Source organism: Monomorium pharaonis, chromosome 1 (assembly GCF_013373865.1).
Source record: "Monomorium pharaonis isolate MP-MQ-018 chromosome 1, ASM1337386v2, whole genome shotgun sequence".
Classification (NCBI taxonomy): Eukaryota; Metazoa; Arthropoda; class Insecta; order Hymenoptera; family Formicidae; genus Monomorium; species Monomorium pharaonis.
The window spans coordinates 914,827-942,665 of NC_050467.1; the positions used below are offsets into that span (position 1 = coordinate 914,827).

The 27,839-nt window shown below is 35.5% G+C and overlaps 1 protein-coding gene across 3 annotated transcripts; it reads left to right on the forward strand.

Annotated features, from left to right (window-relative positions):
* Positions 1-140: 140 nt before the first annotated feature.
* Positions 141-17,100, forward strand: LOC105837376 (UDP-N-acetylglucosamine--peptide N-acetylglucosaminyltransferase 110 kDa subunit). 3 transcript variants are annotated; one of them, XM_012682114.3, is made up of 12 exons: positions 141-476; positions 3,557-3,707; positions 3,866-4,109; positions 4,416-4,484; positions 8,760-8,956; positions 11,966-12,055; positions 12,185-12,365; positions 12,453-13,055; positions 13,204-13,718; positions 13,876-14,329; positions 14,397-14,773; positions 14,907-17,022. In XM_012682114.3, the coding sequence occupies exons 1-12, from the start codon at positions 362-364 to the stop codon at positions 15,094-15,096; spliced, it is 3,186 nt and encodes a 1,061-aa protein (XP_012537568.1). In that variant the 5' UTR covers positions 141-361; the 3' UTR covers positions 15,097-17,022. The 3 variants fall into 3 exon arrangements, with proteins under 3 accessions (XP_012537568.1, XP_012537567.1, XP_036138640.1); XM_012682113.3 differs by lacking the exon at positions 141-476 and adding an exon at positions 2,632-3,019; XM_036282747.1 differs by lacking the exons at positions 141-476; positions 3,557-3,707; positions 3,866-4,109; positions 4,416-4,484; positions 8,760-8,956 and adding an exon at positions 9,812-11,739 and having other exon boundaries at positions 14,907-17,100.
* The last annotated feature ends 10,739 nt before the right edge of the window (positions 17,101-27,839 follow it).

The window sequence follows — 27,839 nt, forward strand, 5'->3', positions numbered from 1 at the left end:
ACGATCGGACGACGGCAACGAGCAGCAACGAGTCGATTAGTCGAGACCGTCGGACGGCACCGACCAGCGCCGAAGATGGCCGAACGTGACTCGTTGAGTTTCCGCTGTTTCCGGCGCTCTCGTAAGTCGTAACTGTCGTAGGAGAATTCATGATGGCGTGCATATGAAGATTGCGCTAATATGCGTATCGAGCATATCAATCGCTTGATGTAAGTGCGTTTGTCGGATAGTCGATATATCCTAAATATCCCCCGTGCGTGGTTCTCCGAGTCTTCGAGTTGGTTGTAACGGCGAGTCGCCGAATCTGATATCGCGCTCCGTCCGCTCATCGCAGGGCCACTGAAGACCACCTCGTACAGCCATGCAGGCTCAACAGCAACCGCAACAGCAGCAGCAGCAGCAACAAGGCCACCAGCAAATAGCGGGCACCAGTGTGATATTGAAAATGAACGAGATCCAGCAGCTGTCGACTGTCGGTACGTTGGCATCTTTTTTTATATTTACTGACTTTCCCGGACTAACGTAACATCTCTACCAATCTCTTTTAATCCTTGTGCTTGGTCCCAACTTGTTCTTTATGCATGCTCGTTCTCTATTCTTTTCTATGGCCGCGGAATTAGACTGTCCGACCGATTGGAGACTATTTTTATTTAACAAAAAAATCTGCTGAGGTTACCATTTGTAGCAACTTAATAATGTTTAAGCAGATTAATGTACATCGTCTCAATTAAGTTTTCACAATTCAAAAATTGAGACTATTGAGATCTTTATATCTTTAAATGAAATAGATTTCAAGTTTATTAATAAATTTATCATTAAAATTAAAATCAAGATAAGTTGTTGATAAACAATCTAATAAATCTGAAGTTTCTTCAACCTTTAATTTTAATCATTACAACTAATAGTATGATGGTTAAATTATTACTAATATACAGAAGAAAATTTAAGATTTATCTTTTAGCTAAGAAATTAAGAATTTCAGTGAAAACTAAAACTAGTATTGATATTTACTCGGATACTATAAAAAGTTTCACATTTGTCCTTTCAAACTAGTATTAATATGAATGTCTGCGTCAAAAATAATATTATTTACGAGTATATTGCATCATGTCTCTGATGTTTTGCATTTGTTATAAATACAATGACACAGTTGTATGTTAATTATAATTTTTATTTGTTGATTTTATATATTATATAGTTGACAACTTTGAGTAAGCGAAAAGAAAAGAAATAAAAATCTGCTAAGTGAAATAATATTTGGTACATTCAAGCCTAGGACAAGTATATATACTGAGCTTTTTGAAATACAAAGCATTTTAAGATAATATCTATTTATATATCATATTTTAACAATTTTTAATAATAGACGATAAAGTAACAGACTATCTTGAATGTGTGATGTTCCTTTCTATATGGCCTTAAATTTTACTTTTTTATGGAATAAAAGTGGAAGCTAAATGTGTATTTTTAGTTATTATGGTAAGATTTTATCTTGACCACATTGTATTGGCGTAACAAAAGTGTTTTCTTGGTTTTTTTTTCCATAAAATTTACCGGCATCGAATTTTCGCGTTTTCGGTAAGCTTTGCTGTCCCTGCCATCTCCCCTCCTGTTCGCTTTCTCCCTCTTTTCGTTGAACGCGACAATGGAATATTCCACTGGGTACCTATTCCATCTGCCTTCTGCACTAAAGAGGGGAGATCTCCCTTCTTTCTTTCCTTCCTTTTTCGTTGCAATAGCTTCTCCTGCTTTGGTCTCCCAGAACAGGAACGTGTATAGCGATTTGGCAGCAACTTACGAATATTAAACTCCAAATAATCCAAGTTAAAACTTCAATTTTCATTCTTTTAATTAAAAAGAGCAGGTTAATTATTGTGATAACTTTAATGTCACATTTTTACTTAGAAAGACGTTAATAACATTGTTACACTTTCAAGATGATAAATGTTACATCTACAGTTATTGGAAATTAATAGTTAAAAATATATGAAATTAAGTTGTGTTCCATTTTTGAAACTTTTTATGACGGGCATAACTTTGTATTAAATGAAAATCTCTCTTTCGGAGTTTACTTTCGGAGATTAAATTTATTTGTGAAAGTGTATGGAATATATTTCTGTTTTATTTAATTATTTTATTTAATTTTTCTAGTTGTTTTTTATCCATAAAAGTATCATAAAGCGACAATAAGATCCACCCAGTTTTTTAATCAATTTAATTAACCTATTATAAATTTAATTGATTTTAAACTTTAGCAGAGTCAATAAAAAGCAGATACATAAACAAGTTACAATAATCAATAAATGACGAAACATTTAGCGTAGCCAATGAAAAATTATCGGAAATAACAAAGAAGTTGCAAAGACTATATAGAGCAACGTACGCACGATACGTACGTTCCTGAAATTTCCTCTCGCCGCTCCACGGTTCTTTTCGTTCCAATCTGACGCGTCAATCCGCTGTAGCACCGACCAATCGGCTCGTCCGTTGCGCTGTCTGGCTGCCTGCACTTCTGTGAACGGGGGGGAGAAAAGATGAAGAGGGTGAATTAGGTATTGGACCGAGCAAGGCGTGTGTACGTGTAACGAAACTCGAGGCAAAGCGAGTAGAGGAGAAATCGGGGAAAAAATTACGCTTGTGCTGCTCCGGAATTTGATAACCACCCGTGCTGCTCCGGAACATTCGTCGGAACCGGGCTAAAAAAAAAGATAGAGAGAGAGAGAGAGAGAGAAATTGCCCGCGAGTTTTTTTCGCGACTGTCGTGAAAGGGGACTTCTACGGCTTTTCTTTTTTTGTATTTACATCGTAAAATCTCCGCCATCGAAAATGAGCGTGCACGTCGCGGAGAAAAAGGGCAATGCGCTCAAGAGCTCCGACGAGCTGATCGCGACTATGGAGAACGAGGATGATGACTGGCAGAACAGACCGAATCTCCTGCTGGTTACGCAGGACACCCAGGCCAAGGATTTAATCAACCTAACCGACAATCAAACCGTCCATGTAGCTGTCGATACTTATTGTTCGTACACTTTCTTGAATATCTTTTTTTCGCCAAGGCTTACAATTTCGGGGCTGAGACATTTTATTTAATATGAACATGTCGCGTTTTGTAGCCGATGAGTGCAGTTCCGGTTTAATTTGCAATTCATCGTGAAATGTAAATCCGTTTGATAATAATTTCACTAAATATATGTTCTCCCATATCCTTACGATGCTGTATAGAAAGTGGAAGAGAGAGAAAGAAAAAGAGGGAGTTACCTTACTTTTTGTAACTTAACCTTTCATCCTCCCATTTATCTTATGTATATGGATATTCACAAAACATTCTTATAACATATAAAACTACTGCCATAGGATTTTTACAGCAAAACTTATACATTGAGAAACAAAACAGGAACTTTTCTATATATTTTTTATTGGAGTTTTGTAATATTAAATAAAATAAATAAAAGATTCAAAAGACTTGGAAAGATTTAATTTCTTTGACAAACTTACAGTCAAATATTGATTTAAATATTCCACTATTTTAAATAATAAGTAATGATTCTTGTTTCAGGGTTGCTAGAACTTGCTCACAGGGAATACCAGGCAGGAGACTACGAGAACGCTGAAAGACATTGCATGCAGTTATGGAGGCAGGAAACAAATAATACCGGTGTCCTTCTCTTACTTTCCTCTATACATTTCCAATGTAGGAGATTAGAAAAGTAAGTAAAATCTCTGGTTATAAATTATTACATATACAGATGGACAGATGGAGTTTTTATATTGTTATATTTTCTGTGTGAATATATACCATTATATATATATATATATATATATATATATATATATATATATATAATCACAACTTTGTATATTTTAGATCGGCACATTATAGCAGCTTAGCAATAAAGCAAAACCCATTATTGGCAGAGGCATATAGCAATTTGGGAAATGTATATAAAGAGCGCGGACAGCTACCAGAAGCACTGGAGAATTATCGTCATGCTGTCAGGCTAAAACCTGACTTCATCGATGGTTACATCAACTTGGCCGCAGCGCTTGTGGCAGCTGGTGACATGGAACAAGCCGTTCAAGCCTATGTTACAGCGCTACAATACAATCCTGTAAGAAAATTAACTTTGTAAACATATTATTTTGAATATTTTAGCTGTTACTTAAATGTAAAGTAAAACATTTGAATGGTTTCTTAAGCTATAGAAATGAAAATTCTTATTTGTAAGGTTAAACTTTACTCTTTGTATGATAAAACTATTATGCACATAAGTTTTATTTAACATTCTTTATAGATTTAGAAATACAAAACTACATTCAGAAATACGAAATCAAAACGAGTGTTCTATTACGAAAAATCTTTTATTTTGAATGAGACGTTTATAAGTTATTTAGAAAGAATTTTGTGTTTATTGCAGGATCTTTATTGCGTGCGGAGTGATCTTGGTAATCTTTTGAAAGCATTAGCAAGACTTGATGAAGCCAAGGTATATTTTAGAATTATTTCCATATAGCTCATAAATTGATCCAACGTGTCATGCACATGTTCGCGGGTGTCTTTACTTCGATCAAGTTATAGACGGCGGAATCATCGAGTAAGAAATAGTAACACACACTACGCTCCTTGAATTAATAGATTGCCACAGAAGTCTTAAATTTGAAAAGATATTTATCCTGTTTATCCTCTTTTGAAAATTATAACCTTCCTTAAATCCTAAAAAATTAAAATAACCAATTCTGTGGTCATCTTTAGATTAAGGAGGGCATGGAAAATTATTATTATATATACACTTTTTTGTAATCTTATTAGCAGAAGACATTCCGCTATCCTTGGGTCTTATTGACATTTCTTGACGGAGTACAAATGCATCGCGCGTATGTGCACGAGCTACAGTGTTTAGTTCTTCGCGAAATAAGCGGACCGAACGGAATTTGTTCGCGCCGTTATCACGAGAAGCTTTCAATCCTTGCTAAGCAACTTGCAAGCGCGGTGCACGATCTTTCATCATTGAAATTAATTTTATAGATGAGCCGCAAGTTCTGAATAATCTTCGCTAGTTATTTCTTGTGAAATAAACATGTAGGAGATGTTGATTGCGTAATCGCAAGCTTTATAGCAGATTGAAGGTCGTGCACATTCCATTATCCTATAAAACAGAAAGAACCGCGTTTTGTGTCGTGAATAAAATTTAATTTTTCAAAGCGACATTAAACGATGGTTTTAACATAAAACCCTAAACAATATAACAACTTCTAAGAGACGCATTCCAATTCAATGCTTTGTACAAATTTGTGAATTTTTCTCTAGTAAAAGATATTATCAGAACAATACATTGAAAATTCTCGATCGGATATATTTTTAAAAAGAAAAATATGACTTAAATTTTTTAAATAATTATTTGGTATTTTAAAAGATTTAATTTCTAGATAATAAAGAAATATTTTATAGTGTTTAGGGGATTATTATCAAAGTAACTGAAGAGGATTCTTTTTAGCGTTGCGTGTTTTGCAGCAACATCAAGTGCGTTTTGTCTATTTTGAGGATTCATAGTGTTGCCGCAATTTATAAATTGTTTGCCAGTTCCATCTGAGTGGGTTTCAGTTCCTCTAAATCAGTACCGATGGTTCTAGCAGCGCGCGAATGTAATGAGCTGATTTTATCTCGTGTTTTGAATGTGCGACTTGTTATTACAGCGCACATGCATTACCACGTGCGTACTCAATAGTTTTATGTGATGAAAAAGAGAGTGAGAGAGAGAGAGAGAGAAAGAGAGAGAGAGAGAGAGAGGGGGGGGGGGGAGAGAATCTATTGTGTGTATGGTAATAGTGGCGCGAGATCACTTGACCAGTGAAATTGGCAACGTGATAATACTTTGTCACAGCAATGATCTTTAATGTAAGAAAAGGTCAAAGAGTTCATATAATAAAGTTCAAGTAATACTATTACTGTAAAGTTACTACTTCCAAGTAATATTAATATGATTGAACGGTAAAAAAAGGATGAAAGACATGAAATTTATGAAATTAATTAATTTGCCAGATTTTATTCTATCTTTTTGAATCGATGATCATGATCTTTCATTAATCGATCAAGTGGTCTATTTTTGCAGCGCGGCGCGGCGACGATTGGTTAAGGTGTATCTATAAATACTATATATTGTTACATACTCTTTTTATTTGCATATTCTGATTATTTGTGACAAATGATAAGCATTTTGCATACTTAATAAATATGATTTATAGATATGTCTTCATTTAATCCTAAAAATGACAGCAATGAGAAAAGCTTCCCGTTACACTTCCCGCTATTTCTGAGAACTAGCTGGTACGCTCGTTTGTTTCTTGCCGAGCTCCTTCAGCCATCTACTTATATCGACAACGCGTAAGATAACACAATTTTTTCGTATTGCTGTTTTTTTTTTGTGTAACGTTTAGTTATTTGATCGATAAAATAGATATATTCATAAAAAGTGCAATCCATGTTTTGCATTTGCCAGTGACGGAAAATAGCAGCTGGCTGATGAGTTCGGCAAAACGTATTTTTCGCAGGCACGTGAATTATCAATTCTTCGTGTATACATGTATACAAAAGTAGAGACAAAAAAGAGATGATAAAAGATAAAAGACAAAAATTGAGGCGAAGAGTAATCAGTGAAGAGACATTAACGCAGCTGTCTTATTGTTATGGATGGGATGATCAACTCTAGGAGGGGATGTGCAGGAGCAATATGAGGTTGGTCGGTTACCATGCCGGTTCCTTCATCAAAGGGTGAATCTGAATCTGGTTATTCAGTAACACTGTCTCTCGGTCTAAGTTTATTATGAGAGCTTGCAAGCCGTACCTACTGAGTCAACCTACCGAAGGGTACACTGCAGGTAAAGTAATTCCCAAGGCCGGTCTCTAAAAACCTTCCTTTCAATTCCTTTCTACTGAGGAAAAAATCCTTTGTCATATCTTGTCGAATATCGCAAAAAGTTATTTTTAAAACTACCTATATTCTATTGAATATCTTTAAATTTAATGTATTTATCAATATTAATTTTTGAAATGTTTTATCAGTAGCAAATTTGTCGCATTTTGTGCAAATTTTTATTCTTTTGATAATTAATTTGATTAATTAATTTTTAATAAGTTCTTTAACTAAATATGAATAATATATCAATTTGTTATTGGAAACTACAGCAAGATTACTATAATTGCGATGGCCCCCAACTCATTTGTATTATATCGCATACTCGGGTATAACAAAGTCGCGTATTCTACACACAATTCCTTTCTCGCTCCTTTTTTCCCTTTAATTCCAGGTACTGTCCTTGCAGAGACCGGTCAACTGTAAATGCCCTCTTATTGTTTAGGTACGGATTACTCTGTTCGATATCAACGCAGCCCACCTCTCGGCACGCGTGATGATCATCCACGCAGAATCCTTAGAGTCGTCATCCTGTCGTCGCAAGTCCTCGCGATCATTTCTAGTTAAGATCGAAATTGTTTCTCATTGATAAGTTTTTTTTTTAATCGTGAGACTGAGTCGATTTGACTTTAGCGTACGACTTTCAGCGTGTGGTCGAGTCCGCCGGACGCATTTCGGGGACTCCACGAATGTCGCATCGAATGTCGCGCGTTCCAAGATGACGTCTCTAGCGCGCACCTTATAATACCTTTTATCCTGAACTTACCTAATTTCCACTCAAGAATGAATTGTTGATTATTCATAAGGTAATCCTTGTTCATTCTGTTTTCATTCTTTGCCTCTTTCTTACATCTTAATGAGCAAAGAAGACGAACTTTAAGATCGACGACCTTGAGGGATGAAAGAAGGATCCAGAAAGTGAATAAATTACAAGTTATAATTATAAAAAGAACTTGACATGATATACAAAGAAATGTTCATCGAATATTTGCCCTGTTTTTATTTCTGATATACACAAATGCAGTATATGACATCTTTGTTTTTAGAAATTATGTATTAGATCGCAGTAGAAAATTATTGATATTGGCATACATTTCAATGTATTTCATATTTCATACAGGTTTTTACTTCTATATATTTTTGTTTTTATGCATTATTGTTTTCACAAATTTGTCTGGATTCTTTTTTCCACTGATCTGTAATTTCACAATACATTAAATTTAGTTTAAATATCTTGATACATTCATCTATGATTTTTTAATCTTTAAACTATTGCATTTAAGATGTTCGAAAATATAGAATGCAAGATGTATATAATACTCGCTAAGCTAAATAGAAATTGTTCAATTTATATTAGCAAAAAATTTATCCACACAAGTTAAAAATAATTATTGTTAAGTAAGTATCTTAAAAATTTAATAATTTCTGATAAATTTAACAATTTTTCTCAATAATATTCTTAAAGTTGAAATTGACCCTAAAACCTACAAAAACCTAAAAAAATGATGTAATTTATCTGACAAATGCAATTATCTGATAAAAAAAAATTCATAGAGACTTATGTTCTAAAGAGACATCAAAATTGTTTAACGTTTGAAGATGGAAAAGAGAGATATGGTAAAAAAAGGAAACAGAAGTGACATAGAGTGGCACAATATATTTCTTTTTCCTTTATGACGAGAGGATAAAGGGAAAGAATAAGAAAAATGGAAAAGCAGAGCGAGAGAGAGAGAGAGAGAGAGAGAGAGAGAGAAGCTGCGGCGCGGCGATGGGAGGTCGGGCATAGTGCGCGGCGCGCGTCTTTTTGAGTTCGCGAATAAAACCACTGTAAACCGCATTATGTTTCTCTAGGCCTGCTACTTGAAGGCGATCGAGACGCGACCAGACTTTGCGGTTGCTTGGAGTAATCTTGGCTGCGTGTTCAATGCGCAAGGAGAAATATGGTTGGCGATACATCATTTCGAAAAAGCGGTTGCCTTGGATCCTAACTTTCTAGATGCATACATCAACCTTGGGAACGTATTAAAGGAAGCTAGAATTTTTGACAGGTTTGTTTCTGTGCAATTGATCATTTATCCAACCATTTTTGTTTTATTACTATTTTTTAATAATATATATGATAATGATGGTGATGATAATCTTGGATAGTTTTTGTTTTTGCAAAGTGTTTACTACAAATTTCCTCAACAGACTGTCAGCATAGAAATATATACAACAGAATCTATTGATGTGATGGCAGAAATTCAGTACAATTTGTCATTTGTTTATCATATTACCAAACTGTCAAATCATATCGATAGATTCTGTTAGCAAAATATGAACTTGAAGCAGATCCAGTTGGATTTGTTATAATGTTCTGCTGGAAGTGATGCATAATGCTAATATTTTACTGAGACATGTTGAAAAGAAATTTTTCTTTCAAATAATAATGCAAATGCTTATCAATAGCGAAACTTCAATTTCATCTATTTAAGAGTTTTTTCTATGTTTGTACATTTACATTTTTTAATGTATCAAAATTTGAAATATAAATACAACGATTAGTACGAATTTAGCAAATGAAATTTACAGTATAAAACAATTTTCTATAATTTATACTCAAATCCCATCACTTTCAAATAAATTTGTTTGAATGAGTTAGGTTTATGAAAAATAACACATGAAAGATATTACACGCACAGTGTTGATCAACCAACGTCTTGAAATTTGCGTCATCGTCGGTTTTAAAGTCTGTGCGAGATAAAAGTGGCTTTAGTTATTTCATTGATTTATTACGTAAAATTATCAATGGGAAGTCCAAAGCCATACAGTGTATTTTATGTAATTTTAACACTATTATTCTTTTGCAAATATAAAACACAGTATGTGTTTGTATATATATTTTTTTCTATAGATTTAATATTTAAAGATATAAGTATTTTTTAATTTACTGCTAAAGTTATCAATTAAAAAGGAAAATATTGGGGGAAAATTGTGTAAGCGTTACAGATTTAACATTGTTTCATGCACTTGGAAATAAGCGGATACGGCGCATGAGCCGTCGAGTCAACACCGAGGATCGATATTTATGTAACATCCTTTTAAGTTCATCGTCCTCTGCATTTGAACGGAAATTCGGACAATGCACCGTTTCTCTTCAAATGCAATTTTTAAGCACAAAGTATTTTGTTTAATTAATACTCGTTTTTGCATTAATTTAAAGCGCGAACTGGGGCTATTTTATCGATGCTTCTGAAATATTTTTGGTTTTACTGAAGCTTTATTAGAGCTTCATATATCTGCTTTAGTTTTATCGCATTTTCGTTCTTTATTTCAACATTGTTGTATATAAGTATGATCGATTGTAAAACCGTTTTCATAACATGTTTATTTTTTATCCTCGTTTTTAATTATATCTGGTGTTCGTTGTGACCTATCAATCTTTGCCAAGATTTATTCGAAAAATAATCAATAAAATAGTAGTTTTTACATTTTTTTATAATTTTCTCGTTAACGTAGTCGACTTTACCAAATATTCACTTATACTTCCACTTTCAAAGATTTATAATCCTTGATTGATGTATTACAACATTTCGTTTTATCATTGATTAGGCTGATATTAAGACAATCATAACGGTAAAGATTAGTATTGATTTTTACGCATCTTTACGCGCGCGCGCGCGCGCGCGTGTGTGTGTGTGTGTGTGTGTGTGTGGTGCGTGCGCATGTGTGTATATGTGTTTGTATAAAGTAAATTTGGAAATAAAAACATCTCTAAATTAGAATTGATAATAATGGAGCCATTGCGTTTGTCCGGCTCCGAGTTACCTCACGCATAAAGTGGGAGGAATTCGAGGACAACTATCGATTCCAAAAGCCGCTCCGCCCCCATTGCAGCCCTTCGCCACCCGTTGTGGGAGGATACGCGTGCCCGTTCAGCTTTCGCTCGCGAGTTAAGCGGCTTTCCTCTGGCTGCTAACATCTCCCGGAGCTGAGATCTCCACTTCCCAGGAACACGTCGAAGGATCCGTGTTTGTGTAATTCCTGCCTTAACTCCTGCCACCTAGGCATTTGTAGTTTCTAGGATAACTGAATCCTAGATCCACGAGACTCTAAAAATCTGCGCAGTTCGTGCTTGTGATTTTTATTTTGATTTGATTTATTGCCTGAATATCAGTGAATTAAACATCTGCGTAGCCAAACATCCGTACTGATACTTTTTTTTTTTAATATGTGCATTAAGAATATTAATAGATCCATGGAAACGTAAAATATATCCAAAGATCTGTGTCTTTGTACATGTACATGAAGAGCTACGTTTTTACTCTATTTTTGCAACTCGAGAATTGTATTTGGAAATATCTAAAGAGATTTAATTGATTAAATTTTTGAACCAACGGTGTTATCGGAAAAATTATCAATTTTTTAATAAATTTGTGAGTGGAACATTTTATGTTGTATAAAACTCCAAGATTTCGTGAACGCGATGCTTTGAAAAATTCTTGTTTCCGCGCAACCTCTTGCACGATATGGTGCTTTCAAGAATGCCTCTTCTTCTCTAAATAAATCCTTAGATTCAGGTTTCTTTTGCATCCTTGTCTCTAAGGATTTATTCGTCTAACGTGTCGCGTCGTCAAAGAGTCTTCCTTCACCCTCGGATCCGTGGTCTCTGGGATCCGCGGATCCAAGACAGCCGGGATGGGGAAGGAATGGACTGCCAGTGCGTGGTCGTCTATACGGTGATCTCGCCTTCGACTACTATCGCACCCGCGCTTCGCGTTCAAATAGAAGATACTCTCGCACGACCATCTACTTCTGGATGCGTTTCCTGGATCAGGCGCTACGTTAAAAGGTTCATCAGAACTCGTCTTTATAGCTATCGGAATTATGACCACTAGTTTCTACAATTACGATCGAATCAAGAAATCAACAAGAATAAACTTTCTCTTTTATTGTAGAGAAAAATGAAGTTAATTACTATAATATTATATTAGTATATATGTAACCTTTTCGAAAACTTTATTGCTAACATGACCTGAAATTGACGATTGTTCTTTAATCTTTATCAATTATTACAGAGCTGTTGCCGCATATCTTCGCGCGTTAAATCTCAGTCCTAATAATGCGGTTGTACACGGAAATTTGGCGTGCGTTTATTACGAGCAAGGGTGAGTGAATATTTTATGTTTGCATTTACGGGAATTCAGGGTAAATTTAACATAATGTTAGTCAGTTAAAACAAAATGTTAATATTTTTTCAAGGAAACTAAATAATAAAAAATTGTGTAATATTATAGGCTCATCGATCTTGCCATCGACACGTATCGTCGTGCTATCGAACTACAACCGAATTTTCCTGATGCGTACTGCAATCTGGCGAACGCTCTCAAAGAAAAGGGACAAGTGGTCGAAGCGGAAGAATGTTACAATACCGCCCTCCGGCTTTGTCCCACACACGCGGACTCTCTTAATAACTTGGTACTAAATTATACCATTTATTAATTATAACATTAATGGTGGAAGAGAAAATTATGAAATGTGTTTAAATTAAAAAAAATGATTTAGGCCAACATAAAACGCGAGCAAGGCTATATTGAGGAGGCAACTCGCTTGTATCTTAAAGCACTGGAAGTATTTCCAGAGTTTGCGGCCGCCCACAGCAATCTCGCCTCTGTCTTGCAGCAGCAAGGTAAACTGAATGAAGCATTGATGCATTATAAGGAGGCAATTCGCATACAGCCGACCTTTGCCGATGCTTACTCGAACATGGGAAACACACTGAAAGAAATGCAGGATATACAAGGCGCTCTACAGTGCTACACTCGGGCTATCCAAATCAATCCGGCCTTCGCTGACGCTCATTCCAATTTGGCATCGATCCATAAGGATTCCGGCAACATTCCCGAAGCGATTCAGTCTTACAGAACAGCGTTGAAATTAAAGCCGGATTTTCCAGATGCTTATTGTAACTTGGCACACTGTTTGCAAATAGTATGCGACTGGACTGATTACGAAGCTAGAATGAAAAAGTTGGTGTCTATTGTTGCTGAACAACTAGACAAGAATAGACTGCCTAGTGTGCATCCACATCATTCCATGCTTTATCCTTTGTCTCACGAGTTTCGGAAAGCTATTGCTGCTCGGCATGCTAACCTTTGCATCGAAAAAGTAAGTCTACTTATAATACTAAATCTTTATAGCAATGTTATACTTTACTGCGAATGATTAATATTCTATTCTATTTAGTCTGAGTTGAAATATTTTCCTTATTGATAATTACTGATATAAAAATAAATCTTATTTATATGTATTATAGATTCATGTTCTTCACAAACAGCCATACAAATATCCGCGTACAATTGCCACGCGATTGAAAATTGGATATGTTTCGTCGGATTTTGGTAATCATCCGACTAGTCATTTGATGCAATCAATACCTGGCTTACATGAGCGTGAGAAAGTCGAAATCTTTTGCTACGCACTTAGCGCGGATGATGGCACAACGTTTCGTGCAAAGATAGCACGAGAAACCGAACATTTTGTCGATCTCTCTCAAATTCCGTGCAATGGCAAGGCCGCCGATCGCATCAACGCCGATGGCATCCACATTCTAGTGAACATGAATGGCTATACAAAAGGCGCTAGGAACGAGATCTTCGCTTTGCGACCAGCTCCGATACAAGTCATGTGGTTGGGTTATCCTGGTACCTCCGGCGCAAGTTTCATGGATTATCTCATCACGGACGAGGTCACTTCACCGTTAGAACTTGCTAATCAATACAGCGAGAAACTTGCCTACATGCCACATACTTATTTTATCGGCGATCATAAGTACGTAAATTTATTTTTTATTTCTTTGTAATTTTTTTAAGATAATGATAATGAAATATAAAGATTACACAGTTGCATTCTTGTAAAATCTAATTTTATGAGAAATTATATATTTTGACCAGGTTTTTTTCTAACAAACTCACTTATTTACTCTTAGGCAAATGTTTCCTCATTTGAAAGAACGTTTAATCTTAACGGATAAGTTGAATCACAAGGGCAAAGTTGCTGACAATGTAGCGGTGATCAATGCCACGGATCTCTCTCCGATGATTGAAAATACTTTGGTAAAAGAAATTCGCGAGGTAGTTGTGCCGGATGCCAAAAAGCAACCTGTCGAGATTTCGCTCAAAGTTGCCGAGTTACCGACTACTACTCCGATTGAAACTATGATCGCTTCCGGTCAATGTCAGATGTCCGTGAATGGCGTCGTTGTGCAAAACGGCATGGCTACCACGCAGGTGAATAATAAAACTGCTACGGGTGAGGAGGTACCTCAAAATATTGTCATCACAACCAGACAACAGTACGGCTTACCAGAAGATGCCGTTGTTTATTGCAACTTTAATCAATTGTATAAGATTGACCCGCTTACTCTTCATATGTGGGCACATGTGAGTAAAGACAGTTACATTTTCATCAAACGTAAATTCTTTTATAAATCTAATCATTTGATTATAGATATTGAAACACGTGCAAAATTCCGTACTGTGGTTGCTACGTTTTCCGGCGGTTGGCGAACCCAATCTCCAGGCAACTGCGCAACAATTGGGGCTGGCGCCTGGTAGAATCCTATTCAGTAATGTCGCTGCTAAAGAAGAACATGTAAGACGAGGCCAGTTGGCCGACGTATGTCTAGATACACCACTCTGCAATGGACATACGACCAGTATGGATGTTTTATGGACTGGTACACCAGTGGTTACGCTACCGGGGGAAACTCTAGCCTCTCGTGTCGCAGCTAGTCAATTAAACACTCTTGGTTGTCCTGAATTGGTAGCACGAACTCGGCAAGAATATCAAGATATCGCTATTAGACTGGGTACTGATAGAGAATAGTAAGTATTTTGATGCACACACACACACACACGCGCGCGCGCGCACATTCTTGTTAAAAATAGTGTAATTTTTTCCCAACAGAATGCAACATATGAAACATTAATAACGTAATAAACTTTACTTTTTTGTTAGCTTGAAAGCAACAAGGGCTAAAGTTTGGAAGGCTCGGTCAGAAAGTCCACTATTTAACTGCAAGCTGTATGCCATGGGCATGGAGATGTTGTACACAAAAATGTGGGAGCGTTACGCGCGCGGAGAAAGTCCTGATCATGTTTCAGCTGTCGAGAAGAATGATAGTCAAAAGTCATCGAACATATCTTAAGATGTTTGTGATGATTACTTATTCAGCTTCAACTTTGTGATTAATGATTTCTCTTTACTGGAAGTTTTAACATTTGCAATCATAGTTAATGTACCTATTTCCAATACGGTCTCGTATAAATTTCGTATCTTTTCTGACTGTTTTGATAAATTCACGGAGCTTAAGCTAGATATTAATGTATACATTTAAGATTTTGCACGATGTTTGCATTTTGTCCCTTTTTGATTTTCTTAATGATTATTTGCGCGTTTGATTAAAAATTAATTAAATCGCATTTTGTGAGAAATCAACAAAATTATTGAAAAGCGATTTGGTCTACACATGTGTAAGATTTTTAAAAAATGTTAAAGCAGTAGCAATAGAAAGTATTGATAAATATTGTCTGTAGAGAAACAGTATTTCCAATTTCTTATTTTTTTATTTATACATTTCTGCAAAATATCTGAACTAAATATTAGCAGCGGATTTATCGAACTATCAAAAAAGGAAAAAATAGGTTGATGCTCTAAGCTCTAAGAATTTTAGGAAATTGCAAACACTGGGTATCTTAAAAATTAAATATAAAATACTTTAAAAAGTGACTGGTACAAGGAATGCGGGAATTTTTTTTGACAGTATTTACAAATTTGTCGCAAGTTGCACCATAAACTGCAATCGAGAATCCACTGTTGTACACTTTGCTTATGTTATTACAATTGTCGTGTAAATTTGAATATAAATTCACATCCTAGCTTTCTATAACCGACACATTAAAACAGAAGTATTCTGCGCATGTGATTTGTTAGAGACTATAAGAATACTTAACAAAGATTAGAGGTAATAAAATTTCCCTATACTTTATCATACCGTACTCTTTTCACTTTCGCAAAAGATGTAAAGCCTGCAAACTTGCATCTTTGAAATTTATAAAAATTTGAAAGTCTGAAAAGCAAAAAACCAAAAAAGGCCGAAACAGAAGATTTGCAAAATCTTGTTATTCCCAAAATTGAAGATGCCAAGGACTAATAATTGAAACAAAAAACCATATAAATCTGTTCAAATTTATGTATTTTTTAATCAAGATTTCCAAGGATATTATGAGTTGCTGAAAATCTTAGAGATAAAAGAATCGATTGAAATTGGGGGGGGGGGGGAAGGAAAAGGGAAAATGCTAAAAAATGGATTTAAAAAATTACAAATTTTTGAATTTTGATAGTTGAACGTGAAGGCTGAATATCGAAATAATTTTGCCAACAATCGGTATCATACATGGTATTGTTTTTATAAAATACTAATGTTAAATACTTGCAAAATTTATCGATATTTGATATGCATGCACGCGCACATGTGTTCAATGTCGGTAAAATCAAATTTTTAAGAATGTAATTATACTTAATATATTGTTAATAAAATTGTTTCGATATTCAATTCTTTGACACGTTCGACTGTTGAGATCCTCTAAACATCTGAAAAAGATGTTACTTATCGGTCACGGACAGCGTATAACAACTGTATTATATCAAATGATTAATGATACATAATGTTTATGTAAATATTAAAAGTAATTGTTAATTATTTACATTAGTCCTATAGGATATCGTGCGATTTGTGGTACTGACGAAATGTGTAGAGAAATAAAAAATAATGAACTATAACAAACTGATGTATGTATAGAGAATAAAAATGATGAAACGATCTTTCACAGTTTGTGCGTCGGCATTGTACATTCTGTGATTTAAAATATTTGTGTCGATACATCAGTAGTTCGGTAACCTATAATATATTCGATAGAACCTTATCTCGAAGGGCAGCAAATACTAAGGGATAATTACGTTCTTAATGTAATAATCGCTCAAGTATGACTATTATATTTTCAATATGCTCTAAATTTAATTATAATCCATCTTTGTATTTAATTTAATTTAATAAATATGGGTTATGAGAATATTACACGTAATGAAGATTGGTAAAATCTGTCTCACGATTGGAGTGTTGCAAATAGCAAAGAGTGGTATTATCATTGAATGTGCGTATTTTATTATACTATCTACTATTAGATAAATGGTTTGCGTTTATACATCTATGTTAGCAGATTCGAGCACAGAATATTGAAAAATGGCAGATTGGGGCACCAATAGGATCCACAATAAACTCGTGTTCTGCTAGCAGAGTATGTTGGCATAGGGTACCAGCAGATTGTCAGCAAAAATTAAACAGAATTTGCTATTTCGTTATAATTTTAATGTAAGTGTTCAATTTCTGCAGCTGATCTGCCATCATATTGTGTTACCAGAATAGTTAAAAAGGAATGCTTGACAAAATCAATCTTACACATATTGACTATTTGAAATATAAAGCATACATTTGCTACCTCTACTAATAGCTTCAATAAATAAAGCGTGTCCTTTTTCTCTTAAGATTGTGTTAAATTGTTTGGAAATTGTTAGATTTAGAAGACTTTATGATTAATGAATGCTATTAAATGTAAATCCGATTTAAACTTTATTGACATTTGTCGCGGACAGAGATTATATTGGAATTTGTTTCTAATACCGTGAATTTCAGACAGGTGACGCGCACATTAACACCGTACGGTTGCGGGTCGCATTTCTCTATCATTCAATAGCATATCCGCCCATCGTCGGAATTATCAGCGCTGCTCTCGATAGTTGCTATTTGCTAAACGACGGTTATTACGTGATAGATAAAAGCATTGTAATGCAGACGTTTAGGTTTCATGATGTGTGCTTATCTCGCATTCGCACAAAGTCTGATGAATCGTTTCGCGTCCGTTGAGACGGGATACATTTGGAGAACGTTGTCTCAAAATATTTTGTTAAAAAAATTGTGTTAAAATCTTTAATGTTTTATATCCCGATTTACGACGTCGATCTATTTACATCGATTAGAAAAATATGCCGAAAAGCTTGCTCTACATATTTAATTATTTTGTATTGGTAATTTTATACGTATATTATATATATATATATATATATATATATATATATATATATATAGATTTGACTTACATATATTAAACTAATATTCTTAACGAAAATGAAAAATTTTATAAACAATCGATCAAGATTTACAACTATTTATTAATAATAAATTTATCCACAAATTGAAAGAGGAAATCTTTGGTATATTTGGTCAATTTGTATTGTCAAACCTACATGGCGACATGCGAAGAAATTAAATTACTTTAATGTGTATATACGTGCAAGAGGAAATTATTTTTTGTGTTTTTGATATCATGATTTAATTATGGCTGCGATGGAAGGACAGAAATTTTACAATTGAATGGCAAATAAAAATGAAATGTCGACTTAAATGGCGAAGAAGAACGACGGTATTCTGAAAATGTCGAAAATTAATTCGGCTTTTTCAGGTCAATCCGTATAAAGGCGACATGCGCAAGTCCCAATTCTTGCTTTTGGCACAGCAGCAGCGGCACTACGTTCGCGTTTCATGCAACCCTTAGGCGCAATATCGATTGCCGCCACCTTGCGAGGGTGAAACTGGGTCGCAAGTATCTTTCCCACACAGGGAACAGTCCGCTTACTTTTCTCTCTCCCTGTACGTCATTTTCGTTCTTTCGCTCTTACCAGCTCATTGTTTGTGCCGTTGTCGTTACTTTTGTAACGTGGCTAATAATACACAGAACAGAATGCATCCTTAATAATATCCTGTTAATATTGCTAATGTATTCGTTATACCGCTCTTGTGTGTTTCGTTTTTATTCTTTGACTACGAAATATTTCTTTTATTTCGTATGAATATTAAATTGCAGACGATTATTTATGAATGTCAGGGACACTTGTCCCAGATCCGAAATAGACTTTACGCGCGCGCGCATTGCGCATGTGTGTATTGGCGCGGCCTATTTACCCTCCTCTTTCCGACCTGTGCATTTCATTGGTATCCCTCTTGCATTTCCTTCCTTTCTCTCTTCTCGCAGTGGCAGGTACATATACGAAATTGAAAATTAGTTTGTAATTGTAACGAAAATAACTTGTGAGATTACAAATGCGTACATATATAAAATAATAAAAATTCCAGATTATAATACAGTTAATTAAGTAATACAAATTCTCTCTATCCACGTAGTTAATAAAATACATATATTTTCCAAAAGAAAATATGTTTTCTTGACTCGCGAGTTACGCCATTGGGCTCGTTCTTTGCATACCTAATACTTACCAATCCCTATTTACATATTCTACGATATTCTATCCGCAGTTATCCATTCCCCGGAACTTGTCGGTCTTCAGTGTCACGTGGATAGGCTGTTAGATAGCGAGTGTTTCGCCCTTCTACCCAAGGGTAGATTGCTCCCGTTTGCGTTTTGTGCCTCGGAGAGGCACTGCTAGTGGGTGGGGGAAGGGGCATCTTTGACATAAATAATCAGTAGTAGAGCACCGCGGTGCCGGTCGCTGGTTGCCATAGCAACGGCATCGATCGAGGCCTACCGAGAGGTCGAAGCTGAGCTATCCGCCTTTTTTTCCTTCTTCCCTTCCTATCTTACTTCGTAATCCTTCTCCTGTGTTCTCCTGGTCTACACAATTCATCCGCCGATAGGGTCAGCTCTTCCGCTCTGCTTTCTTAACAATTTGCCTCAGCCGCTTCCGCTTCCCGGTCGTTTAGCCATCCGGCAGGGACACACACATTTTATACGCGAAAAATATTGTTGCATATTAATTATACGTAATACTTTAAAAATGCGTGCACATACACGCACAAATATGCGTGCGAATATAGATTGTCTTTTATATATTATTTTATATATTATTAAGCTGTTGGTATATTTATCGACAATTATATATATATATATATATATATATATATATATATATATATAATCTTCAAAAACAAGATAAACACAAAAAAGTTTAAAAGAAAAGTAATATAATATAATTTTTGCTATATTATTTTAAAAGAATATTGTCTTACAAGAATAGAATTTATATTTTCCTATTTTACATCCTACGGATGTCAAAAAATATAACAAATGGATCAAATTGAGAACATTGAAAAGAATATGTTGCAAGATTAACGAATTTTTCAACTAGAAAGTTTTTTTGACATGTGTATGTGTGTGTAAGTTCTGTCTGCTAGAAATATTTTAAAATAAAAACTGGGTCTTTTACCTATAGTAACCTACTTTACTATATTTTCGAGTACATCGATATTCTAGCTGCTTCATATTGGATATGCGTGCGTACGTAAATATAGGCGCGCGCGCGTGCGCGCGTGTGTGCGTGTGCGTGTATGTGTGTGTACGTTTGTAAGTGTACACATAAAAATATATTTAATTATTTTAATTGTCAAAAAAATCTAATTGATGAAATAACATTTACGGACATTTTAAAATATATTTAGATAAAGTTCCCTCTCCCCCCTCTCTCTCTCTCTCTCTCTCTCTCTCTCTCTCTTTGTCTATCTATCTATCTATCTATCTGCCTATGTATCTGACGCACGCGCGTACAATCGTTTGCTAGACGTGGGAAAAGCGCGGAAAGAAATCGCGAGTCGCGTAATCCGCGGCAAGTCCAACGTTCGTGTACGACGTTCGTGACGAAGCATTTCAAGGCTGAGCTGTCGTACCCCTTGTCCGCCTTCTCGTCCCAGTTCGTCCCTCGTTGGTTCCATCCTCGTCTATCCGCCGTATAATCGCATCGCATCGCGCGGCGCGACGGATCTATCCCTATCGTATGACTCCGCAGCGTTACGCAACAGCGTGTTGCCGCGACGTTGCCGAGCGGTGCTGAGCGGTGCCGAGCCGAGCGGCCACCGTGGCCAAGAGGCGAAGACGTATATGTACGTACATATATGTATATGTATATAACCGGACCGGATAGACACGCGCGTATGCTTCGTGACGTAGGGCTTGGTTCGCGACCGAGGTTGTTATAGCGGTCTGGTGGAATCTAGGTAAAGGCTCGGATCCGACCTGGTTTGAAATCCACGATACATCCGATGTAAATGCGCGAGCGCCCGCCCGCGTTCTCTCTTTCTGCTAATCTACTGATTATCGCCGTCACGAAGCGAACGTGGCGTAAATTACTGTGCGATATTACTCGAACGAAAATAAGAAAATTCATATAATAGATAAATAAACATTAAATAATTGAGATTGCGATGATAAATGATTCGAGGCCAAATAAATGAGCCAGTAGAATGTAAGGTCGCTCTCTTCCGACAAAAGGTTCGTGTATAGTTAGCACCTTTGTTACACTTTCGATGTATTTCCGCATAACACTGGACTGTCAAGGAGACCCCGTAAACGCACGTACACCTGCGATCGTATAATATAAGCGCATGCGATGCTCGCGTGCCACCACTTCTTTACTGGAAAGAGACTAATCGTCCTCTATCGAATAAATGTACCAAAACATACCGTTTGTAACAGAAAGATTATCAAAGTTTAGTAAAATGTTGCAAGGAAATCATATAAAGGAGAGAAAACGTAAGAATTAATGTAATGACAGTAAGTTTTCATTTTTTATCATCACGACCGTAACAAATGCAAAAATGTTAATACAAGACAATTTTTATTTTTCAAAGCTAAATATACTTGATAAAGAATAAGAAGGACTAGAGAGAGAGAGAGAGAGAGAGAGAAAAAGTCTCTAGATTCTTCCATCGCATATTTCTCGGTGATTATTTTCCCTATTCGCTCTTCCCCACCCCCCACTCTCATACGTTCCCTTCAATCTTCTCGACGTCGGAGAATGGTCTGACAATGGCTCTTTTTTCCGACGTCGTCCGAAGGTCGAAACACGAGACGAGCCGGTATCGAATGGGAGTAGCACGACGAGGCAAAATGGCGAGCCTAACGTTCACGTAACCGAGGCAGGGAATCCCTCCACACGTTGGCTAAATCTAGCTCGCGGTTTTTTCTCGAGCGCCCACAAGGTCAATTAATTATGCTCTCGTCTTTTTGTGGCTCGGCGGTCATTATGGAGGTTTCCTCTCGTACTCGTTCTCGCTGTTAACTCGCGTGCTGGTATTGTGTGTTTATTGCGCCATAGAAAAAGATGAGAAGATAAGAAGATTCGCCTCGTTAAAAAGTTTTGCGACGGATGTTATATCTATACATTCAGAAAGGCGAATAAATAAGATGTTATCTTCAACATAAAAGCACATTTCTAATCATACGATTGAATATAATGGATGAGAATACACGCGCTAGAAAATCATATTCGTGCTTGCATAACGTTTGAGCAAGTAACACCAGTTTTGTAATTACAATTCTCAACTGGTTGCGGCAACAAAATGACCGTCGGCATTTAATTCTTTTTATCCTTCAAACAAAAAAATTTGTCAACGCATATAGATGCAAACACACGCGCAAGCATATACGGACAAACTGCAAATTTAACTTGCAGAAAAAATGATAAAAGAAAAGAAATTTGGAAAACTATTGTTTTACAAGTTATGGTATTTTGCAATGGAATATTTTAATATGATGATAATGATTGAGTACACAACATGTCGTGATACATCACGCAATATTACATTTATAATTTTGACGCTACTAGTGAACGAGCAACACGCTTGATGTTTTCTACGTACCGGGTGCCCTACATCTTTTAACTGCACTTATTGTCCACAATGAGTACGTACTATCCTGGTCTACAATACATGGAGTAAGCAAGGAGTAAGAAGAGTAAAGTAATTTCCTTCTGCGCTGTGATTGACCGAGCGTTAAGAAAAGCTGGAGTAAAAGTAAGACAAAATAAAAATAATTTATTTCGCTTACGCCCTTACGCCAACTTTCTTACACTGGATTAACCCTTTTACGCCTAGTCTTACTTCTTACTCCAGGCTTACTCCAGTTATTGTAGACCAGGCCTCAGTGAATAGGATTTTAACATGTAAAATCAATGAAAAGATGAAAAAGATAAAAAAAGAATCATATATCACATGTAATATATTATTCCCTTTAGCACTAATAAATATTTTGAGAATTAATAAAATAAAATAATTCCCTGAGATTATAATACAATAAATTATATATATATAAAGAGATAATCTCCTTAAATAATATAAAAACAGATATATAATAATAAAGTATCCGATAACTACATATAATAATTACAATCTGGAATTGTGAAGCGTATGTATGTTACGCTAATTAATCTTACATGAAATCTAACAAAAAAGAAATAGAAAAGTTAAAGATAATATTTTTACTCCAATTTGGAATAATGTTCAGAATTAAATTGTAAGACTAAATTAAGTTAAAAATAAAATAAATTATTTGAGAAATAAACAGGAACGAGTACTATAAATATTTCAGTAATTATTATTTATTTATCGTAAAAGTTCAATAAAAAAAATTCAAATTATTTTAAATCTCTTTGGAATCTATTTATGAGATTTGGTTTCATGTTATACAGACAATTAAAAAACATTGAAAGAAATGATTTTGCGTTTAGCCAAAGATCCAAGAATGAAGAGTGCACGTAATGATACGGCGCGCGTGTGCAGTGACATAGATCCGCGCCTTCAATCTTCTCTTCCTTCTCACTTCTCTTCCCACTTTTATTTAAACTGGGCTCCCCTTTGCAAACTGGGCCAATGCAATTCTATAACATGATGATCACATAATTTTGTCACATAACATTGTTTCCGAGTTGTTGGTGAGTTTTTAGATTATTCTCATCCCATCTAGTTTGGTATTTTAACGTTAGACATCTCTATACTATGACAAATATTCAGAGACTTTTACAGTAAATATTTTGTATTCTTCTGCACCTGATTAATTTTTGAATTTCCTTATTTTGAAATTTAACTAGCATCTTTAATAGCACGGATTCTTGTCTCGGATTCGAGGCCAAGACTCAATCGGATTAGTCGTCAGCATCGCACCGGTTATGTCACCGACCGTGAGAACGATCCATGATCTTTTCAAGACCTCTTGAACGTTTCCTTCTTCCTCGGTTCGAGTTAGCAAGAGGGCCGACCGTAAGAAATCGGTTTTCAGGGAAGGCGGAGGTAATCGTGGAGCGAGAAGAGGCGAGGAAAGAGCACCACGCAGATTGGTATTTCCGTTGTTCGTATCGCTTTTCTGTTTGGCAGGCAGGTTTGGTCGAGAGCATGCGCGCAGAATGCGCCCACCTACTCACTCATCTACCTACCTGGTTACCTGTCTACCGGTTTACCTTGATCCCTTGAATAGGCAGTAGGTGTGTTGTTAAGTACATCTCTTACGTAAGTTAGTTTGCCGCATATGCCAGAGGATTAGCGAAGGAGAGAGAGAGGGGAGAAGGAGGAGGAGGAGAAAGAAAAGATGTATAGAAAGACAATAGAAAAGAATAAAATATAAGGATGAGTAATTGATGATTTTTGCAATAATTAGTTTATTTTTTCCTTGTTTTTTGATTAAAAATAATTTTGAAAAATATATATCTGTCTTAAGAGAAATATTTTTTGTATATCATATTTAAATTATTAATTAATAAGAAAAAATAATTTGATGTGGAGATTTTAAAATAAATTTGTATGTCACAATTAGTCTTTAAATTATAAGTATGTATTGTATTTCATGCTTATTTTCATGGCACATTTTTACAATTATTTTTGTTGTTTTAGCTTTCACAAGATTTCGACAATAATTCGTGTATTAAAATTAAAGGTTTTCTTTCAACTGTGAAAATCTCTTAAATCAACACATTCATCATGGTGTCTTTTACGACACTGTACGAAGAATCAGAATGAGAAAATACTTAATCGTTTCCATGTACGATGACCAGTAATTTTCATACGTGACGCGCTATAACTTGTGAATCGGCCCGCTCGCGCTCGTGCGTTTACAATTTCCGGGAAGAGAAGAACACGAGTGCCAGTCGGCCTGGTTCCCGTAGCAGCGGCGCTTGATGTCCTTGAGTTGTTCTTGATCCTCCCTCGACAGTTCCTCTAGCAGAAAGCTTCGTTTCGCAGGGCGTGGTCTAACGATGACCTCAGCGGCCATCTTCGATCACAGAGTCGTTTAGGAATGGTGACTGAGGGTGAAAGTCGGGGTTGGCTTTTGGACGAACAGGACAAATACCGTAAAGGGCCGGTAGGATAAAAATGGATGGAAAAAAGAATCATCCTCTGCTCTCGTACATATTTTAAAAGTTTTCATTGAAAATTTTGGAAAACTTAAATTTTTCATTTCTTTGTAAGTTGTACTCGATAAAAAAATTATGTGATAAAAGATGATCACTGTTCACATGATTCTTTTTGACACAATCAAATACTATTTGACTGCGAGAGTACTTGATATTTATTTCAAAAATATATGAATGAATTGACTATCGCTACACTGAGAGAAAAAAATGCTGGATTTAAATAGATATTTCTTTAAATAGTACTATAATAATATATTTTATAGGAAATCAATAATGTTTATTTCAAACAAGTAATATTTTCTAAATTATAGAAAGTATTACTTGTTTTAAATATTAATTTTTTATATAATAATATTCAAAGAAATATTTGTTGGAAACCAGCATTTTTTTCTCTCAGTGTATTAATGTAATACGGGGTGTGTGTGTGTGTGTGTGTGTGTGTGTGTGTGTGTGTGTGTGTGTGTGTGTGTGTGTGTGTGTACATATTGAGGAACGCGAGATTGCCGATGACTCCGCCTATGCTTCTGCATAAGACTGCCTAATAATTGATATCGTCATCGATTACGCAACCTACTGATCTATGCGCGCGCGCACCCGCGCGTACACACACACACACGCGCGCGCGCGCGCAGCGCGCCTTGGAGCAGAGTGAAATTGAATAGAAAAGTTTAGTTTTCAATAATTATTTTTCAAATTTTCCATATATAATTAATTAATAAATATTGGTACACGAGTGCATCCAGCGATACAGTGACAAGACCTTCTATCGTGGTTGCACTAAAAACGCACTTCTCTCAACGAGGTCCTGTTGCACGCGTAACAATCATAATCGACGCGTTATCTTTTTCTCGCCGCGCGTTTATATATGCATCAAACTTTTCTATTCATTGTCAGTTTAATCTGTTCCACTTGTCCACGAGAGGTAATACGGTTATTATTAAACATTCTATACATCTACGCATGCATATGTATTGACGCTAATATTTAGTATCCAGCACAAATTAATATCCAGCCCATGTTAATAAAATATTTAATATCTAAATAACTAGCTAGTCCAGTTTTTTGAAATTTTGACAGTCAATTTATATCACTAATTTGAACTTCTTTATACAAAGTTTCATGAAAATTTGTTCATTTTGCTTTAGCAGCGAAACTCCCTTAAATGCATTCTATAGAGAAAGGTACGCTGACTTCAGCTCGAGAAATAATCGTGTTGACTTCAACGCTAGAGTTCCGTTCATAAACGATGCGTGCCTTAATCCGTCTTAGTTTCTTCAAGGCCTAGCTACCCCACCCCTTTCCGGTCCCTTCCATCGGCGGGATTCACTACATGCTTATATCACGGTACCATTTCGTTCGTTTCGTTTTATCATGGCTGCTATCGCTTTAATGTGTGTGTGTGTGTGTGTGTGTGTGTCATACAATTTACTTCCCTGCATCTTTCATGTTTCCTTCTTTTTCCACTTCGTTTCATCTTCATTTGTCGCCTCTGTTCTTTTCTAGCATCATATGCTTCACCTTCTCCTTCCCCTCGCAATGATCCACGGTCTTCATCGCTGTCTCTTTGCCCCACGAGCCAACTGTTTCGCAATGATGTCATCTGCGCCATTGGCGTCGACTCCATAACGTTTTCAAAAATTCTTGTAATGAAACTACTTAAGTGCAAATTTTGGCAATTTTATCGGTCAGATTACGTTTCTATACAAGTAATAACTTTAAATAATAAATTTAATTTTAGAAAGTGCATACTAAATTTGTATAGCGTTAAAATTAATATTTGAAAGAAACAAAACGACTGATAAAAAATATAACGCCATTAGAAAATATATTTCACTAAATAATATAATTCTAAGAATACTCAATCTTTATTTCAAAATTGTTGATTGCAGCAGACGAATTTTAGTTTGCTTATTTTTCACCAAGATATTTTTCAGAAATCAAGTACAACGCGATGAAGTAAAACGATGCAAGAATGAGGCGAATAACGAATAAAATTAGATGTTGAAGATGAAATCTGACAATGAGTGCGGTATCTGAAATAAGAACGGAAAATACTTCGTCTATATGAAAGATAACTGCAATGCAATGCTGTGCAAGAAAATGGCGCTTTCGCACTCGCAAATGGTCGTCTGCTCTATGCTCTCGTGACAGAAAATAGTTTCCGTCATATTTTTTTTCAATTTATTAGCATTAACCAAATTACAATTTTTATATAATTACCAATATCATGTGACATACGCAGTTGCTATTATACTGCTATTATACTTTTACAGCAGTCCTTTTATTAAATTTGCTGATATTACAGGAAACTTAAATTTCTTCTATTCTTGTTTCCCATTTGTTAACAAGTAAATACAATATAGTTAAAATTTCATAATGCTATAATTAAAAAGAAAACTTTTATATACACGTGTGAAGAAAAAAGCCGGCTTTCCCACTTTCTTTTTTTTCAGGCGTACATTTTGCGCTTATATTTAGCACTATCAACATAAACTCTCTTCTTTCTGTCACCTAGATCTCATAATGTCATCAATCTCTATATCAGCAATGTTGCATAAAAGAAAGATAATAAATAATAAAATTCTCTTTACAATTAACTTTTTAAAATTTTGTCAATGAAATAATGTAAATATAATGTTAAAT